General features: G+C 51.6%; 1 protein-coding gene across 1 annotated transcript; it reads right to left on the bottom strand.

The window, feature by feature from the left end:
* Positions 1 to 869: 869 nt before the first annotated feature.
* Positions 870 to 19,423, bottom strand: LOC142422397 (uncharacterized). Its single transcript, XM_075527788.1, has 15 exons — positions 19,381 to 19,423; positions 16,550 to 17,036; positions 13,808 to 14,609; positions 13,178 to 13,279; positions 11,354 to 11,509; positions 10,385 to 10,475; positions 9,997 to 10,054; positions 9,188 to 9,258; positions 6,883 to 7,029; positions 6,039 to 6,161; positions 5,717 to 5,784; positions 5,401 to 5,431; positions 3,138 to 3,198; positions 2,339 to 2,418; positions 870 to 1,127 (listed from the first exon to the last, which is right to left on the bottom strand). Exons 2-15 carry the CDS (start codon positions 17,019 to 17,021, stop codon positions 1,107 to 1,109), a joined length of 2,283 nt encoding a protein of 760 aa, XP_075383903.1. The 5' UTR covers positions 17,022 to 17,036; positions 19,381 to 19,423; the 3' UTR covers positions 870 to 1,106.
* Positions 19,424 to 20,513: the final 1,090 nt, after the last annotated feature.

Consider the following 20,513-nt stretch of genomic DNA (forward strand, 5'->3'; position numbering starts at 1 on the left):
ACAAACCCAAAGCTGCCTTTGGACAAGATCGAGGCGTGAGTTTCAGGAAATGGGGCTGGTGAGAATGAGGTGATAAGCCTTTTGATATGTGGGGCTATGTCCCTGTGAGGAAACAAGACATCGGACACAGCTTTCCCTATGTAGACGGTTTGACTTCCATTTGAGTTCTTTGGATTTCAGAGGCCACCAGGGAAGGCGTGTTCTATAGAGACTGAGCGTCTATGTGGTATCGGACTTTGAAGTCGTGCTCGTCAGCCGGGCATTTCTGTGCGGTGCATGTTCTAAAGTGAATGTTCAATGTTAAGTACTGCTTTGACATGTGGTACACTAGGAGAGCCTCCAGTGCCCTAGCCACAATCGACACACCGAGTCTATGTCTTTGGGGTGTTCTCCGTCTTGCCCCGTGTCCTGACCTCTCAGTTTGGATTTCCGCTCTCAGACATTTGGATCTGGTCCTGTAGTCACTGATTTGGAATCTGGTCTCGTGTGTTGCCCTGCTCATGGTGTTAATGAGGGTCATACCCTGCTTGGATCCCTTCAGTTTTCAGCCTGTAAATGTATGTGCCTTTCAGTGCGTAACATCGGATGACTGAGAAGTTGGCTGTCAACGCCTGTATGATTTTGGTGTTTGACCATGGTGAAGCATGACGCATTTGCAGTGGGGGATGGGAGGGGGTGAGAAGCCAAGCCTTAATTATTGTCACCATCAGCCCCTGTGCACTGGATGAAACGAATGCTGAGTTTAATGCCCCATCATATCGCTCACGTTATAACGTCTCTGGTCAGTCATGCTAACCCCAGCTGGAAACACAGAAAGAATGTCTGTTTGCAGGAAATGAGGAGAAGGGAGTCACTTTTGCATGAAAAGAGTTTGTTTAATAAAGAGATGATTACAGAAATGCCGAAAATCTCCAGACGTCTTGCATTCTTACATTTGTTAACGCAGCACTGCGTTGGCTTTATTCTCAGAGATAGTTGGCGTGACGAGACAGCGAATTCTCCTTTGCTCCATAGTTGTGAGCATGTCCTTGGCTCAAAATATCAGAGAGAAGAAGTTTGTAGAGTTTTGCTGCCCTCTTCTGGAGTTTTCGTGGCGTCTGGTGCCTTTAGATTGATGCTATAATATTCTTTTGTGGGAGATAAAGGACATCTGATTATGCACTACAATTTTAAGCTGGTTGCAGGCATGGGTGAGACAACCAATACATAGCACTTGTTTCAAGGATACGGCCAAAGAAAGGCCAAAGGGCCCCCCTTGTGATTTCTGCTGCATTGTTATTGAGCCAGCAGGGAGGGATATGAAGGGGTCTCAAGGATGGAACCTCTGGTAAGCAGGCCTCCTCCATGCAGACTCAGGACAGAGCCCATCCAGAAAAAGTACAGCGAAGAGGTGAATTCTAGAGTCATTGTTTGGGTCATGAATCAGCCTTTGCTAAAAGTTGCCATCATGCTCGATGCTTTTATTGTCATGATTGGCTGGCTTTTATCAGCTGCAGCTGAACTCATTTAGCAATCATTTGATTCCAAATCCTTAACCCCAGTCCTGCTTGGGGAGGTTGGGTGTTAAGTCCAAGGCCACTCATACAGAGCTAGATAGTGTGAGAGCTAGAGGTAGAAACCGACCCTGAGGGAGATGCTGTTTGTACCACCTTTTAGGGATTGATTTGACCACAAACAATCCCCCAAGCCCAACCCTTCAGTTGATCCCATCTCACAGCAACCCTCTACAGGGTTTCCGAGATGGTACGTTTTTAGGACAACACATAACCTTATCTTTCTCCCTCTGAGTGACTGATGGGATTGAACCACCAACCTGGAGGTTAGTAGCCCAACACCCAACTCACAGCACCAAGAAGACTCCTCATATAACTTCCTCAGTGCCACCCACCCTTGCTGGGAAATCTTTTCCTAGAGACAAAGGTTGGGTAAACATGGGTTTGAGTTAGACAGAAATGTAGGAACTTGTGAACCAGGGAGGTAGAGAATGCGGGACTGTGGCAGGGCCCACAGTGACAGTGAGGACGAGGTCAGACGTATGTGATGGGCATATTTCCAAAGAAATAATTGAGCTACATTCATGTCAGTGGGAGAGTGTGGGACGGTGGGGCAGATGATTTAATTTGTTATGACTAAGGCTGTCTCAGTGTCAGGACTTCTGCGGGGCCTACAGGGATGTTGAACGCTGATTCGGACAAGAAGAGTGGGCCGGTCAGAAGACAGCTGGCAGGGCAGCTGGAAAAGGTTGATTTCAGAGGCCATTGTTCCATTCATTACTCAGAAGAACCAACCCCCCAGTGTAGGCTTTCATGCAAGGGGAAAACGTTATTGTCTCTCTTACCAATTTCACGTAATTAACTGGGACATCAGTCATTTGAGATGGGAATGGTCCCAGGGGCACAGGCACTTCTCTAAACACCACTGAAATAAAGAAGGAACGTATTATGATAGGAGTTGAGCAATACAAAATCAGTCAAATAACCAAGACGGAGCTATTTTAGCCATGGTCAAGTTGGAGGCAGTGTATAACCCTAGGAGACGTCTCCCCTCTGACCATTAACAGAGAGGTTTCAGCAAGGCACAGTCTCTCAAAGTCCTTTAGGGACGATGGTGGTGAGGAAGAGAGGACCTGAGTGCTAGGTTGAAGCAGGACAGTGCCCTGTGTGCGATGAACTGGTGCCAAATGAAATGCTGGCATGTCTGCCCTCACCAGCTTCAACCCCTTCATATTTTGGTATTCTTTGAACCATGCTGTACCCCATTTGATTCACCAGAAATATGTACAGATGGTAGTTAGCACCAACAGCTCTTCGGGGATCCCGTTCTAGCCTGTCGGATTTCTCAACCCCACAGTGTCCGTGTGACTCAGTGACTCCAGGGTAAGTACACCTATGCCATGGTTTTTCCAACTGGCATGCTAGTGTTGGGCCCCAAGGGGGCGTCCCCACTCGGTTTCCGGAGGATCAGGAGATTTTGATTTGGTTTTCGGTTTTCTCACCACGACAAGAGTCTGAACTCCTGTCAAACAGCCAAGCCATTCTTGGTGCTTCAGCTGTTGATGGGGTGCTATTTTGTTTGGTGCTGCCGCACCTCCTGCTGTGTGTGAGGGCTTCCCACTCGCGGCCGGTCATTCCACATACCTTGAAGGCCTTTTGTAAACTTCTCCATAACTTTATCCACGCTTTCTCTTACCTCGTCCATCTGAAAGAGACAGTGAAACATGGTCATAAAGACCATTTAGTAGCTCCCTATCTCGTCTTTTTGTTCTCATTATTAAAAAAATGATAATTAGGTGTGTGGGGGGTGGGGGGGACAGGGTTTACAGTTCAGACTGTCTACTTTTCAGTAGTTTAAACCATCCATCAATCCCCCCCTCTCATTCCCCCAGTAGTTAACCCCATGCCCATTTCCTGATTTCTCTTCTTCCTCTTGTGAACTATTTTCATTTTGCCCAGGTTAACACCCATCCCCATCTAGCCCATTGCTTTAACTTCCCGCCTTTGTCTCCCCCTGCTCGACAACCCCCAAAGTACAGTCCCCTCCCCCTGCCCACCACCGATAACAGTGGTCTCATAACGTTTCTTTTTATAACTGGTTAATTTCACTTAGCCTACTGTTCTTCGGGTCCATCCATGCCACCAGGTGCTTGGGATCTTGTATTTTTTTTTTTTTTTGAGTGAATGTTTTATTGCAAATCATCTAGTCTTTTAAAGCAAGGGAGGGAGGTTGGTTTTTTTTTTTTTTTTTTTTTAGAGAGGGACTCTTAACTGCCTCTGTATAGGTACAATTTTCCTGGAATGGAAATGTCTGTTCCGGAGCACGACTGTGCACGAGTGGATTTCAATCTATACCTTCGATCCATGATTCTTTGGAGTTCTCAAAAGCCCCTCAGTTTCTCTTAATGCCTTAAGGGGTTCCTCTATCAAATGTTGCTGGGACCCCTTTTTTGGGTGCCTGGCGCTGCTCTGTGCCGAGGGGGACAGCTGTGAGAAGAGGCGGGCTCCCGGCCCCCAGCACACACACAATGGGTGCTGAGTACTGCGCCCCTTGTACTCTGCGAGACCTTCCGGGAATGGCCTTGCCCTGCCGGTGCTGTGCTTACCACCCTTCCCTTTGCGTGCGCCTCCTTCAGAGGCTTTAGGATTCCAAGCCACCCGGACCCGGGACGTTCGTTGGGCCTACCTGCATCGCATTGCGCCAGTCTGCTGCACGAGCCCTCTTGAAAGTGTTGAAAAGCAAGGAGGTTACCCTGAGGACTAAGGAGTGCCTGACCCAAGCCATGGTATTTTCAGTCGCCTCGTATGCATGTGAGAGTGTTGAATAAGGAAGACCGAAGAAGGATCGGTGGATTTGGATTATGGTACTGGCAAAGAATATTGAAAATGCCATAAGTGGCCAAAAGAATAAGTAGATCTGCCTTGGAAGAAGTACAGCCAGAATGCTCCTTAGAAGCGAGGTGGCAGCACTTGGCCTTCCTTGGTTTGGACCTTTTATCCGGAGAGATGAGTCCTTAGAAAAGGACACCCTGTTGGTAAAGTAGATGGGCGGCACAAAAGAGGAGGGCCCTCCCCAAGGTGGATTGGCACAGTAGGGGCGGCAGCCAGGGCTCAGCCATCAGACCCATGGTGAGGATGGCCCCGGCCTGGGCAGCGACTCCTGTTGGGCGTAGGGTTGCTCAGAGTGGGGACTGATCCGATGGCACCTGACAACAACCGCATACCCTTTGCTCATGCTGCTGCCTCTGCTGCAGCGGTTCTCAACCTGTGGGTCGTGACCCCTTTGGGAGGGCGAATGACCCTGTCACAGGGGTCGTTCGCCTGATTCATCACAGTAGCAAAATGACAGTGATGACGTAGCAATGAAAATGATGTTATGGTTGGGGGGTCACCACCACATGAGGACCTATACTCGGAAGGTTGAGAACCACTGCAAGTCGATTGGCACACCCTTGGTGTCTATAGGGTGACGTCTTGCTCTTCCTTTAAGGCTGAATGTGGACATCCCTGTCTTCTCCAACCTGTGTCATGTGCGCATCAGAGAGAGTCACAGAAATTTGTGTAAAGATCTGTTTCTTCTCCTGGCTGGGAATTTATATGAGGTCAGGGGTCATGCCTTTTATCTTTTCTGTCCAGGTCACAAAGGCTGGCCCGCTGTAGCTGCCCACGAAGATTGAGATGTAGGGAAACCTGGGTTTTGGATGACCCCTAGGGTCTGCTTCTGGATGGATTTCCTATGCCCTCGGGGCTGCTGACGCGTACGCCCGGGCAGTTAGCCTCGTTTGGAGCCTGCAGTTCTACTGCACGTGTCTCCATGATATATGACAGTCCAATTGATAGTCTGACACGAAAAGACCTTTCTCATACCACACAGTCACAGTCAGGTAGACACACAGAATCAACTTACAGCCTCAGGGGGTTCTGCACTGTCTTCATGTCTGCCAGGAAAGAAAGTACCAGGAAAGATTAGTTTCACATCCCCAAAGGCCAACCAATTCTAGAGTAGAGTTTAAATGTCAACCTCTGCAGCTGTTTTAAAAAGACTGAGTTGAAACATCAAAATGAGGTGGGTAAGAAAGAGCGTAGGGGTTTAAATCTCCCGACTTCCCTGTCATTTGACGAGTATTTCCCACGGGCCTGTTATACCATCCCTGTATAGGAGTTCTGACTTTGCCTCTTGAAATGTCAGGGTGTGAGGAAGGTTATGCAGTTGTAGATCGTACCTTAGAAGTTTGATTTCTGATGTCATTTTGTCGTTGGAAACCGTGCTCTTACAGAAGAACGTGGAGACCTGAATTAACACAAAGCGACCATCGGTTAAAATAGAACCACGACTGACTTGCCTATTCAGTACGTGTGACACATTCTGAGCCGACCCGCCACCTCCACCTCCACCCATTCCTCAGGTCCGAGCTCTCCCTCCGCCCAGCAACACCCGGGCACTCTGAACCTCAGAGTTTGGGCAGCGGCTCCCCAAGGACACTCTCTCTTCTTTCTTTCACGCCCCATTCCTAGCCCCACTCTGATTCTGTTCGGAGCACTCACCGATGTCACACGTGCTGGGTCTGTACCATCCCTCGTCACCTCTATGAGCACCTTGGCGTCAACTCTGTTGCCTTTTTGGTAGCTGTAGCTTACTTTTAATATCCTTGCATTCATGCCGTTGATCTGTTGTAAAGGAAGTCAGCACCATGCAACAATCAGTTCATTCTCTTTAATATTTATCGATCCTCAGTTGCTGGCTGGCTGCTGGCAAGGCGGCGGGACCAGGGAGGACAGGATCTATCTGATACCAAGCACTGTCTTTTGTCTCCTCTTTCTTGAAGGGACGGCAGGTATGAAGCACATACAATGCACTGTTCGGTGGCATTTCCTATTTTGGCCTCTCTTTGTGGCCTGTGACTGCCCTGCCCTTGATAATTTGGACAGGCTTGGCCCCTAGGACAGTGGTCACTGCAACTGCTACCATTCCTTCTACCACTTGGAGGGCCGTCAGAAGCTGGTTGTCTCATAGGTGGATGAACTCACCTCCCTGGCTAGGGCCCTAACTATCGGCACGTTGCTTCTCTCCATCGGCTCACCTGCCAGAGGGATGACGGTGCGAACACCTATCTCTGCGCAATGCGCTGAGGACAAATGTGGGAACCCCAGCTGGGGTCCTGGCGCACAGCTGGCCCCCAGAAAACATTACTCTCCTTGTTCCTCGGCTCCTTGCTTTCCACGGGAGCGACCAAGGTCAGTAAGGGGAGGTACGTATTCCTCAGCATTTCCTCATGCATTCCTCTGGCAGAGCTTTCTCGATGCTCCCGCGCCTTCCCACCTCCCTGGTCTCAGAGGCTGACAGGCTAGGCTGAAGCCTAGTGGGCAGGAGCCCTGCGGTGACACTTACGGAGACAGAGCTCTTCTTGGCAGTGAGAGCGACGACCATCTTGATCATGTTGTGGGAGATAGTGACGGTCATGCTGGCATTTTGGGGATGTGGAGGCAGCCAACTTCCAGGTACGGGCATCGCTTTCCCCTCGTGGGTGCAAACAACCTGGAGAGAGGGAGAGCCAAGGGAATGCCCCTGTTGTCCCGGTTGACGAGGTCCACTTTCAACAGCTCCCGTGACCTGGCCACCAGCAGGAGGACAAAGAGCAGAGGACCTCCCCAGATTCAGGCGGGGCAAGGGCCGGGAGGGGTAGGGTTTATGGGGATTGGAGAACAAGAGTCGCTTCTAAAGAGGGAGCCACTGTTGAGCTCCAGCTACTGGTGACCCCCTTGCAGTACGGCTCAGCACAGCCCACCCTTTGCTGCAGAGAAGCCACAATCCTTGCTTTCCAGGAGAATTCCCCCATCACGTGTGGTCTCCAGTAGGGTTCCCGTGGTCACGCCTTTTCTGAGGGTGGTCTCCCAGCCCTGAATGTCTTCTCTCCTTCTCTGTCTCCATAGCATTCGGATGTCAAGTCCTACCTTGTCGCTGGGACCTTTTCATCAATGCTTTGGCGCCCCCATCACTTCCTTTACCCTTTAGATGAGTGCTTCTCAGCCTTCCTAACGCCACGACCCTTTCATACCGTTCCTCACGTGGTGGTGACCCCCCAGCCATAAAATTATTTTTGTTGCTACTTCATCACTGTCATTTTGCTACTGTGATGAATCAGGTGACCCCTGTGAAAGGGTTGTTCAACCCTCAAAGGGGTCGCGACCCACAGGTTGAGAACCGCTGCTTTAGCGGCATTTGCCCCTCGGCTTTTAAAATGTGGACGCAATATGGCAGGAAATAGGAAAAATTCAGAGAAAGGAAAAAAAAAAGATTTCTTTGTTTGTGGCATTCCTATTTCTGCATGTGTTGGGTTACTTCATCTAAATTGTTTTTTTTAAAACGCCACTTAATTTTGTTTTTTTTCTCTTAATTTTTATTCTATTAAGAAGGTTCACACCGTGGCTGCGACAACGGGCTGGGACATAGAGCAGCTGGGAGGATGGCACAGGGTCGCTCTGTTGGGCCCGTGGTCACTCTGAGTCAGAACCAACTTGACAGCCCATAAGAACAACACAGGTTTCAGTACCTTCAGAAGCACTTCTAACTACTGCTGAGCATTTGGTAAACATTTTAATGGCCTTGTGCTTAATTTAATGGGTTACTTTTCTTTCCCATCATCAGTCCCCGACTCCCTGCCTGTGTTTGTGCTTAAGATATAGATATACTGAGGATACCTGTTTCAGATGGTGTCATGGCTAGAAATGTGCTCCCCCCACAACATGTGTCCACTTGACCAGGCCACGCGTCTCCGTGGTTGGACAGTTATATGGGATGATGCGATTTGGGGTGTCATATGATGATGCAAGCATCCCTCGTGTTGTGATCTGATGTGACCAGCCAATTGGCGTCAGAGCATTTGGGTCCCCAACTCAGGTCACAGCCCTGATTAGAGGAAGGGGCATCACCTGGGGTGTGGTTCCATCACTTTTTACCTTACAAGAGGAGATAGGAGAGAGAGAGGAACAGCGAAGGAGGGGCCTCAGTTCTACGAGAAAGAAGAGCTAGGTGTCCTTTGGACCTGGGGTCCCTGTGCTGACAACTTCCCAGCCCAGGGGAAGATCGAGATGAGGACCTGGCCTGGAGCTGAGGGAGAAAGCCGTGCAGGAGAGAGCCTTCCACTTGAGCTGACACAATGAATGTGGACGTCTAGCCCCTCAACTCTGAAAAATACCGATCGGTTTGTTAAGCCCATCTACTGCCCCATTCCAGGGCCACTAGAGAACTCAGACAGATGGGGACCCGGAGTGGATTTCATGGAATCGAAAGCCTGGCTTTCCTTCAGTTCTGCTCCTGACTCAGGGAGTATCTTCTCCAGGTGGTTGAGATAGGACTGGTAGGAACAGTCAAGAATGGCCAGGAAGCCTGGTTTTCATTCGTGTCACCGACTGGGGGCCCAGACTGGTGCGAGGCGCCCCCTAAGGGTCCGAGAAGTGGTTGTCGCTGTTGTGTTCTTCCTAAGGGCACTGCTCCCTCAGGCTGCGAATGGAAGGAGGGGTCAGGCTGACCCCTGAGAGCTGCTCAGGGCTGGTGGGGAAGCCTGGGAGGCTGAGCCCCTGACCGAGGCCCGGGCTTCCAGAAGGTACGTAGGCGTCATTGGGATGCATTTTGTGACCTCAGCCCTACTCTCAGCCTTCGTAGAGCAGGGATGGCACAGAAAAGCTGTACTTACACAGTATGTGATTAGCAGCCCTTCCACGGACAACTTGGCATCTTTCAGGTGGTATTTGTACAGGCCAGGTGCTGCAAGCCAGAGGACAAGGGGCATGAGGCGACCACTTACAACCCACAGGAGGCCGCTAGGCTCTAGCCTCACTGACAGGCTCTACCCTACGGCAGTGGGACCCGTGTGAATCCTGCTCTCTTCCCTCTGCAGGGCAGGCAAGCTGGTGCCCTCACTGGTGTCTGCCCATACCTCTGGAGGGGATCTGGAGGCACAGTGGGTGGGTGGGGTCCGACCCGAGGACATGACCATGACCATGATGGGCTGAAAGCCGCAGGAGCGAGGGAAAAGGTGCTTGATCCGAACACATGTTTCGCGTCTCGGGGACACTTAGAAAACACTACTGACTCCCATCCTCAACTGGCCTTGGCAGCTGCCCTCCCTCCATGCACTTTCACCCCCACCTCATAAATGGGGTGGACACGCTCGCTGGAGGGATTTTCTGGTCTCCAGCCTCCCAGGCTGAAGGGCTGGGGCTGCTCCTCACTCAGCACCACTATGCGTGTGGACACTTTAGGGAACAATAGGGACTGGGGGGCTCCGGCAAAGACTCCCCAGGGCACAAAGAAGCCAGCAAGCTGTGTTGCTTTTGGCCCTAAAGGGTGCCAAGGGGAACCTGTGTGGGCACTCGTAGGTGCCCGGGGTCTCGTTTCATAGCCCCATTCTCTCTGGGCTGTCCCCCGTGCTAAGCCGTCAGAGTCACTGCCACCCCTCTCTGTTGTCTAGGAGCCCCAGGGCGGGCAGGTGTGTGTACTCACAGGTCTTGCATTCACCGATATAACCGAACACAGCATCGGCCGCAGCTGCGTTTTTGTCCTGGGAAGACACCAGCGTTAGGCTTGCTGACAGCGCGCAGGTTGGCTTCCCCCTTACACACAAGTCTCCTCACCCGGTCTTCTTCTTTCTCTCCCGTTCATCCCCCAAACACACCCTGTTTCTCTCCAGCCTTAGGAACTGTCCAAGCTTCTTTCTAGGTTGAGTTTTTTGAGCCAGAGGTGCTGTGGTCTCCTTTGTTCAGGACCCTGGAAAGCTCCCTGTCTCACTCCGGAGTCTCTCCCAGGGGCAGCCATCTCCCGTCCTTTCCCCCCACAGACACTAGGCCTCCTCCTGATGGTGCCCTCTCCCCCACACTCCCCCATCGCTTACTTCAGAATTCAGTTCCACGGTCAGCAGCACAGCTACTGTATCAGTCAGGTCCACAGGGATGATGCCAGAGATAGGGAGAGTGTCTTCCACCCTGCCAGAGAGAAATGTGGAGGACTGGGAGACTTTGTATTGCTCCATTTCACTCAAACATCCGTGAGCACCCACTTATTGCCCTACCAGCGACAGGACCTCCTGCTGCTCAGGGAATGCAAGCAAGGAGCCCCTCCCCATTCAGCTTCAGTCCTTCAGAAAGAGGCAAGGATACCTGGCAGTTACCAATACGCAAGAAGTCTCTCCCACATGGGAAGGCATCTTTCAGACACCGGTCCACAGGGGAGGGATCGGGGGTGGGGGAGGGGAGATTTGCCTATGTCTGCCTTCATTGGGTTTGGATACAGAAGTTAGTTGGAGAGAAGCCGCCATTTGTTGCTGAGCGGTGGACTAAATCAAGTGTATGTAGCGCGTGCTTATCAGGGAGCACGGGACGGCCGTGAAAAGCCAGGGCCTCCATGAATTGATCTAACACAGCCTCCAAGTCTTGTCGTTGTTTGTTAAACCGCGAACTATGTGCCTATTTACTTGTGTGGGTGGATTACCTCCGAGAGGACAGACAGAAAGGAAGCCGGAGTCATTGGTCTCCCAGGGAACATAACAAACATAACGAGCTCCCGAGCGAGGGTACGGGGAGGGAAGGGAGACCTATTGCTGGACACCCTTTGGCATGTTTTGCAGTTTGAGCTGGTGAATGTACACGGCTTATGCAGACAATAGGAGGAAATGTAAACAATCAGCATCCGCAGTCAGAAAGTCTGTGGAGCAAAGGAAGCCTGGTCTCAAAGAGCGGGTCTGCCCGCAGTCGACACCCTCTCTGGCCTTCCACGGTTGGATGGTGAAAACCAGTGGGTGGTGGCATGGGCACCCATTGGCATACATGCTAGTGGATGCAGAATAGCCCCTAGCCCCACTTACGTATTCAGGAGCAACGCCGTCACCTTCGTGGCTGTAAAGACCTTCTTCTGAATGTGGAGAGTGGGGCACTCCGTCTTGTTGGCGGACACGGTTATCTCCAGAGATATAACTGCTTGCACACTAAATCCAATTAAGTCCACTGCCATACCCAGTAAGCTGTGGAGAAGCCAGTTACAGGTGATGCCAGGCCTGTCTTCACTGGGTCTCTTAGGGGTGGGCATTCTGGGTGCTGGCCTGGTGACTTTGTTCAGGCTTGCCTAGTTTGGTGCTTCCTAGCAAATCTAACTGAGCTGCTTGTCATCCCCTTACACACAGGGTCAGGGGTCAGGATCACACTCGGGAGGTCTGTCCCAGGCTCCCGTGGGAAAGTTCTTTCCAGAGCACTAGTGATCTTTTTGGATAGAAATTGGCTCCCCTCCCTCACCAAGAATTGAGGTGCAAAGGTAGACTCCATTTCTCATGTGCATTTTCCTCCCTTTCCCCCCTGGGGACCCAGCCTCTTCAAGGTCAGGAAGAATCAGTAGGCAACACCATGCCAGGGTCCCTGGAGGTGCCCCCTGAACATGCCACCCGGGCAGTGACACAAGCAGGCTGTGGCTCTCTGTGACATCACCTAGCCTTCCCCCCCAGAGCCTGGCCCATGGTGGTCTGCAGTAACCGAGAGGGACACAGAGTCCGAAGTCTGTTTTCTATCAGCCCACAGAGATCTCATTTCGTGGGCAGACTTGCAATGAGGTGCCCATGACAGGTTCGTGGTTGTGCCCGCTGCTTCCTCGGCTTTCTCTCGTGGGGCACGGTGGCCAAAGGAGGACCTGCTCAGTCCCAGAGGCCAGTAATATGAGGAATGGGACACTGCGGGCAAAACACATGTCTCTTCTGGACATGCCCAAGCCCCAAACCCTCCTTATCATTGAGGCAATCCCGACCCAGAGTGACCCATGGAAACTGTCTCTGCGAGAGGCCGAGGCTGTCAATCTTCATGGGAACACAAAGCCTCATCTTTCTCCCGTGGAGCAACTCGGGGGTTCAAACTGCTGACCTCATGGTTAACTGCCTCATGCACAGCCCACGATGCCACCGGGGCTCCTTATGATACTGTTACTAGCGGGGTCGAAACATGGGTTCTAGGACCGGGGTGCCTTGTAGCTGACATCAGTGGTGGCGGCGGCCACATTTCTGGCCTGCCCTGCCATCTTAAATGACTCTTGATGTAGCAGGTGCTTGAGCACTTCATACTGTGTGCCCTTGTCCAAGGAGCTGACTTTCCCCAACTCCTTGGGGCTCTCCAAGCACAGGGACACTCGCTTGTCCTCTCTTCATGCCCAGCACAGTATCTGACCCAAGATGCTATGTCTGAACTACCCACAGGCAGACCAAGGCTTCATGCATGTGTTTGGAATTCGGAGTTGCCTGAGGACAGTGCAGGCCTCTCTTCATCTCCCACAAGCTGCCTGGTTTGGATGTTTGCACACAACACGCTGACTCTTTTTGCCAGCCCGAATGCGCTGGAAGGTTCATTTTCTGGAAGGCCAGTGTGGGCCTCTCTGTGGTCTGTTACTGCCTTTTTTCGAAGCCTGTGAAGATTTCACATCTGAACCTGCATTTCAGACTTCCCTTACACAGTTGGAAGACAGGGCTCCACAGGATTACCCTCCACATTGGTCTCTGGGCTGCAGGAGGGCAGTGCCTGTCACTAGGTGCCCAATTTGCCCCAACCTCACCCAGAGCGCCATATTCAAAGCCTTACTTCCCTGGCCCTTGGACACTGGGAGTGAGCATTCCGGTCCATCCTGGCCAGGCAGAATGATACGGAAGCACCCTTACCCGTTTCCACCGATAAGCATGGTAACTGTGGCTTGAACGTGCACCCCGTTATCTTTCATTTTCATAGCCATGGAGTTCACAGTCACGTCCTTCACCTTCAAACTGCAAAGTGACGGCATAGAGTCAGGCTTGGCTAACGGAATTAGACTGGCAGGTAGCAGAGAGACCCGAGCAAGCAAGCAGCCAATGAACAACCGACATGTCCCCCCCTCCCCTCCCCACCCCGCCCCAGTCCCCACTCAGCTCCTCACACCCATTCCCAGGGAGCTGATTCTGAGATGCAGCTACTCTCTCTGTAGGACAGGGGACGGCCGCTCCCTGGGGTTTGCAAGGAAATGTTTATGGGAGCAGACGCCACGCCTTTCTTCCGCGCAGCGGCCGGTGGGTTCAAATGACAGAATTTTGGCTTGAAGCCGAGTGTTTCACCTCTGCGTCACCAGGGTGGCAGAGAGTTTCTTAGGCTCATACTTCCCACCGAAAGGCCCAGGTTTGCAGCCAGAGTGAGTATTTGGGTTTGGGGAGGGAACTTTCCCGCTTCCACTACAAACACAGTGTTGCCCTCAGCAATGCGCGAGAGGCAGCCTCTCTTCCCCAGCCACAAGCCTTAGGGACCAAGAAGCGGCAACTTACCCCAGCAACGTGTCACCCAGGTTAGAAAGGTCCAATCCGTCCAAGAGGCCAGAGGCTATGTCTTTGTTGACCAGGTCACTGACCTTGTCTGTGAGATTGGCGGCATTTTCCGGCAAGGCTGCCGTAGGTAGACCCACTGGTTGGCTGACAGGATTGGCCAAGGGGAGTTCACGAAGCCCCTGACTGACAGAGTTGAGAGGCAGAAGGTCGGCGCCGCTGGCTGGTGGGCTGCTCCGAGGTGCTTGGTTGCCAGGAGTGGCTTCTGAGGCCTGGGGCTCCTCTGGAGAGTTGCTGCTTCCCTTGAGTAGACCACCAGCACCACCAAGACCACCAAGACCACCAAGACCACCAAGACCACCAAGACCACCAAGACCACCAAGACCTTTAAGCAGATCTTGGGATCCCAAAAGAGGCAAATTGCCAAGTTTTCCTGCGACGCCATTCAGGCTGTTGGTCAAGCCGCCCACGCTTCCGGTCAAGCCGCCCACGCCTCCGGTCAAGCCGCCCACGCCTTTGGTCAAGCCGCTCACGCTTCCGGTCAAGCCGCCCACGCCTCCGGTCAAGCCGCCCACGCCTTTGGTCAAGTCACCCACTCTTTCCGTCAGACCGCTCATGCCTCCTCCGGTCAAGAGGCCCACGCCGTCGGTCAAGCCGCCCAGGGGTTTGGTCAAGCCTCCGACGATTCCTGTCAAGCCGTTCAGGCCTCCGACCGCGTCTATCACGACCTTAAGTGCCCCACCTATGTTAACATCTTTGGACATCGCCAACTTCTTAATTTTCTCTTCCATGGTGTTATTCAGATCTGCAAACAGTCGAGAGAAGCATGTTTCCTTCAATCGCGGGGCTGAAGGGAACTGGGTACTGGACATCCTGAGGGCAGCCATGGCTGCCGTCTGTCCAGCCTCACAGCAGCCTGCTTCCACTGACTGCTCTGAACCCCGGGGTGGGTTGACATTACTGACACCTGCTTGGTGGCTGGCTGCCACTGGAGGAATGGAACTGATGTGGCCCTGGAAGGTCTCACCGGGGCCTGCAGGCTAGTGGCAGTCTTTTCTTTGTTACTCTAGGAGTGGATACATGGGTGTTTTGATCTCTTAACCCCAAAATTTTATTTTAAATAAAAATAGCAAAATCAGCCACACTGAATTCAAGCGTACATGGCTCTCTCTTTCTCCCCCGCTTTTAAAACATCTCTCTGCTGAACTTTTTTGTATGTTTGAAATCGCTTATGCAGGGGCTTGGGCAGCTACAAGGTGAGCAGTTTGAAGCCATCCCAGGCTCTCGACTCTTGTAAACAGTTACAGCCTCAGAAACCCACAGGGGCAGGTCTGCCCTGTCCTCAAGGGTCGCCACAAGCTGGCACTGCCTCAATAGCCAGGTGAGTGTGGGTTTGGAATTAGGAAGGGTGCCTTGAAAAGTGGGTGCAACTTGTTTTTTTCTCAGAGACAGTGAACAGATGTTGGAGCTTTGGTCACTCAACCTGTTTTGACACCACGACCTCAAACCTGGCAGGCTGACCAATGGCACGGTGACAGATGATGGCTCCCACAGAGCTTTGAGGGGTTACCTGTTCCCCTTCGTTTGCCAGTCAGTTCTGCCCTGTCTCTGTTTCCCAAATGGGAGTCCCCCCACCCTTTTTGCCAAGCCTCAGAGAGGCCAAATGCCTTCTCTCCTGAACGAAGGAGACTGAGGCTGAGGAAAGGAGTCCGAAGGGAGCTTGGAGAGGAAGAGTCTGGTCCATGGTTTTAGTGGGCGGAGACCAGGTTTCCCAGTTCCTGGCTCCTGATAAAATAGTCTGATGCTTGTCTTACCCATGGGAGTCTAGGATGGGCACTGGGTCCCATCTGTTAGAATTTGTGAGATTTCTGGTCCCAGTTCCCAATTCTGATGTTGGTGATAAGACATAAATACTGATTAAAACCAAACCAAATTTACTGCTATTGAGTCGATGCTAGCTCATGGCAACCCTCTAGGAGAGGGTAGAAATGCCCCTGTGGGTTTTCAAGATGGCAAGTCTTTCTGGGAGGAGGAAGCCTCATCTTTCTCCTGCAGAGCAACCTGTGGTTTCAAACTGCTGACCTTGCCGAGCTACTAAAATATATAGGCTGCTGAAAGTGCCGTGGAAGGCCAAGAGAAGCAGCAGATCTGTCTTGGAAAAAGTGCAGTGAGGAGGCTCCTTTAGAAGGATGCTCCTTACATGATGGGGCTTGGTCTCATGCGCTTTGCACATGTTATCAGGAGAGACCAGTCCCTGGACCAGGACCTCATGCTCCGTGAAAAATAATGGAAGGGCAGCTAAAAAGAGGGAGACCCTTGATGAGATGACTGACTCCGTGACTGAAACAACGGGCCCCTACGTAAGCAGTGTTGGATGGCACAGGACTAGGCGACGCCTCCCTCTGGTGTGCACAGGGTCGCCACGAGTCGGCACCGACTCGACGCCACCCAAAACAACAACAACAGCTGCTGAATCCAAGAGTTTCCTCCTCCAAGGTTGTTAAGACCAGTCCTATCCCAAAGGTGGTTTCTAAACCAGACACATTAGCATCATCTTGACGCTTATTAGAAATCCAGGTTCTCAGGCCCCCTCGGGTGCTGCTGAAGCAGCATGCCCTGGAATCATTCCCCTGCCTCTGCATGTTTGCAAACTTCAAACGCAGAAAGAGGTGCCTGCTGTTAGTGTCGGGAAATGAGGAAGCGTGGGTCGAGGTGGACAGAGGGAAGGAAGCACATTTGACTTACGCTCTATGAGTGTGTTTCCAGACACGTAGACGCTGGCTGCAACTCTGCATCCGGAGCCTTTGTCTCCCGAAGAGCCCTTTGCTGGAGAGGTCTTTTTGTATATTTTTGGCTGTGTTTGTCCTGAGATGGGTATTTTTAGAGGGTAGGCAGGACCGAGGTTAGGGACAGGTAGAAAGTTGGAAGGAAGGGCTCCCAGGTTAGGGACAGGTAGCGGGTTGGGAGGAAGGGCTCCCAGGTTAGGGACAGGTAGTGGGTTGGGAAGAAGGCCTTCTGGGTTAGGTAGAGGTAGCGGGTTGGGAGGAAGGGCTCCCAGGTTAGGGACAGGTAGTGGGTTGGGAAGAAGGCCTTCTGGGTTAGGTAGAGGTAGCGGGTTGGCAGGAAGGAGTTCCGGAACTTTATCTAGCCGTATCACATCCACGAACGCCGCTGCGTGGGCAGACAGCATGACAGCCACGGCCCACAGGGTCAGCATCTTGGCGGCTGGTATCTGCAAAGGAGGGTTTTGTTAGACTGCACGTTCCCGGTGGACCACGGGCCTCCGTGTCAGTCTGCACATACAAGAGCTCTGCCGGATGCAGGAGGGTGCCATTTTCATGGTAAATATCCTGGTATGCACGCTCTATTCATGCGACTTTGTCTCTGCATATGGCAGACAATGTTTTGGGGGAGAGCCCCTGGTTCTACATCAATGTCTATCTTGCATGATGGCCCTCTGGGCTAGTAGCAGGGTGGGACGACAGGTCAACCTCTCCCCACTGTCCAGACCTCATTTGTCACCCACCGTTGGCTAGACTTTCTGACTCAAACCTCACTGGTCTGGATTGAATCACCAGTTGGGCAATTTGAGAGTCAGGAGCGATCCAGCTATAATGTCGTCACTCCGCTCAGAGTGGAGGGCTCTCGTGGATGCTGCTCAGCCAATAGGCTGCCGTGCGTCTCTGTGTATACAATTCCTAGGTGCCAAGTACTGTGAGGTGTGGTCACAGGTGTCAGGCACTATGCATTCTGGGTACAACTCTGTGACCCGTTATCCAGATGGTGAAGCTTGAGATGAGAGTAGTAACATCCCTCCTGCCCCTAAGCTTCAGTCCTCAGCTGGGAGTTGGCCTGATCATGCCTAAACCATTGGAAGAATCAATCTCAGGGCAGACAGACATCTTTGCCAGTCTTTCCAGGCAGGCCATCTCTGTCTTTTCAAGCCCTTACCTATGTCCCCCATACTGTACACGACAGGGCCCAGTGGCCCACACCTGCAGGTACACGCTATTGTATTTGTAGCTGACCCAAAGCCAGCTTCTCTGCTTGTTGAGGGACCGATCAAATCAGCGTGTGCAAGGAGCCTTCCTCTGACTGGTTGCCCTGTGTTCAGGCACCCTGGTGGCGTACTGAGTTACATCTTTCTTGGTGTACTAACCACAGGTCAGCAGTTAGAAACCACCAGCCACTCCATAGGAGAAAGCGGAGGCTTTATGGAGTCCTGGAAAAACACTGAGACACTTCTCCTCTGTCCTATATGGTCACTATGGGTCGGAATCTTGGCCCTTGTGACTGAGTTTGTGACAATATTAGTAGATATCACCCTGTATGAGACCCTTAGAGAGCCCTATTAATAAACAGATCTCTCTTAAAAACAATTATATCACATGTGATTATTAAGCACTTACTCTTTTAAGCAAAGAAGGAAATTTGCTAAAAAGGTTATAAATATATAAGGTGTAATTTTCAGTTTAAAAAAAAATCAATTCTCCTATTCTAGCTCCAAACTCAGGAATTTAACTTTCTTGGAGCCCTGACATTGTAGGTTGGAAGTTCAAAGCCGCCAGCTGGTGTGTGGGAGAAAGATGAGGCTTTCTACTCTTGGAAAGGGCTACAATCTTGGAAACCCGCAGGGCACTTCTACCCTGTCCTGTAGAGCTGCTTTCAACTCAATGACAGTGAATTTGGTTTGGTTTCTCTCCCCTCTGCCTGTCACCTCTGGTGGGCGATCTGTATTTTCCTCTTTTTGTTTACCTGAAGGCTCTTAATTTTCTACAACACAAAGATGTATTACTTTCATAAAAATAAAAGTATTGGTTTTCTTAAAAAGAAGAAAGTATATATAGCTCCTTCCTAGAAATATCATTGTTGTAGAACTCGTTAACATTATCATTATTGGCTATGCTTCTTGCGAGCTGGCCACCAATCAGGTTTCCTTCAAGTATTACCTCTCATCCTCATGACAGGAGCCCTGGCAATTGCCACCTACAAGGTCAGTGGTTCAAACTCACCAACTGCTTCCCTGGAAAAAGATGAGGCTGTCTGCTCCTGTAAAGCCTTACAAATCATTGGAGACTCTATCTAGGGTCACAGTGTATGAGAATCAGCTCGGTGACAGCGAGTTTAGCTTTTGGAGTCCTCAGGACAACTGTGTAAGATAAATATCACTGGCAACTGTAATTTGCTCATGGGGAATTAAGACCAGAGAGGGCAAGTAATTTGCCTAAAGTCAAAGTGAAAGTTTATAAGGATCTGGTTTCAAACCCAGCTGGTTCTGCTTCCAAAGCCCAAGCATGCTTTCCTGTTTGTTGCCTCTCTCCTCCCTTCCATGGAGTACATAGCGACTCATAGTGACCTCTGCGACAGAGGAGAACTACCCTGTGCAGGTCCGAGATGGCACATTTTTACAGGAGCAGAAAGCTTCCCCTCCCTCCAGCCGAGCACCCGCTGGACGGTTTCAAACCTCCATTACGCAGCCACCAAGCATAGACAGCAAGACCAGATTTTACCGGATTTTACTATGACCCAAGGTTCTCAGTTACCTCTTTTGAGCATTCGAAGCAGCGAGTTCTTACCTTGCCCAACGTTCGATGGGGAAGGATGTCAGCGCTGCCTCTCTTTCTCCTCACACCTCCGAACTGCAGTGGGAAAGGTGCAGCCCGCTTTTATAGCCCGGTGTCTCTAAAAAAAAACCCAGCACAGACAAAGCGACCGGGGCCAGGGTGCTGATAAGGGGTGGTGTGATGCGGGCTGCCTTCCAACATCAGCATCTGCTAATCGGCGTGACATTTTTCAGTGTCTTCCTGAAAGATGTTAAGAATTTGTGGAGCTAGTTGGCAGCCAGGCAGGGAACCTAGCTCCTCCTCATTCTAAACCAGTGGTTCTCAACCTTCCTAATGCCTCGACCCTATCATACAGTTTCTCATGGTGTGGTGACCCCCAACCATAAAATTATGTTCATTGCTACTTCATCACTGTCATGTTGCTACTGCTATGAATCAGGCGACCCCCGAGCACCGCTGCTCTACACCTTTGAGGGGATTGCTCTCTTGGAGCCCTGAGGTGCAGGGTAGATGGAGCAGAGGGTCTCTGTCAGGCTAAGAGCCCTCCTGGTGCAGTGTGTTATGTGCTTGCAGACCGCACTTACTACGTGAGTGCCCAACCCCAACATCCCCCTGTGAGCAGCGGAGCAGGGAAGCGTGTGAGCTGGCACTCAGGCGGTTCTGGGCTCACACTCAGGCTGGACCACAGACCCAGATTTATGACCTGGGCGAGTCACTTAGTTTCTCCCAGCTTTCCTGCTGGTCCTCACTTCTGAGTGCCAGTCGTCCGAGGAGCTTCCAGTTCGACAGGGTCAGTAGAAGGTAGTTACACAGATCATGATGTATTAAGGGTTTCGTGAGGAGAGGGTGGTGGTGGGCTAGGATGGAGAGGATTCCAGTTTGCAAGCGGAGGGGCCATCTGTGAGGGCTCCCCTTGGAGGGGGGTATGTGAGCTAAGAGCTGACGGACGAGTAGATGATAAGCTAGTGGGCTCATCACTGAAGAACTTCCTACGTCGAGTGGAAACTTCTCCTAGGTCCCGTGACGGACGGGTGGACCCTGGGGAGTCTGAGGGACTCATTTCACCTAGATTGGTGGGAAGAGTCCGAGATGAAGCTCCTGAAGAGCACACAGGACAGACTCACAGACTCTGGCACAAAGGCAAT

This window comes from Tenrec ecaudatus, chromosome 12 (genome assembly GCF_050624435.1).
Source record: "Tenrec ecaudatus isolate mTenEca1 chromosome 12, mTenEca1.hap1, whole genome shotgun sequence".
NCBI classification, from domain to species: Eukaryota; Metazoa; Chordata; class Mammalia; order Afrosoricida; family Tenrecidae; genus Tenrec; species Tenrec ecaudatus.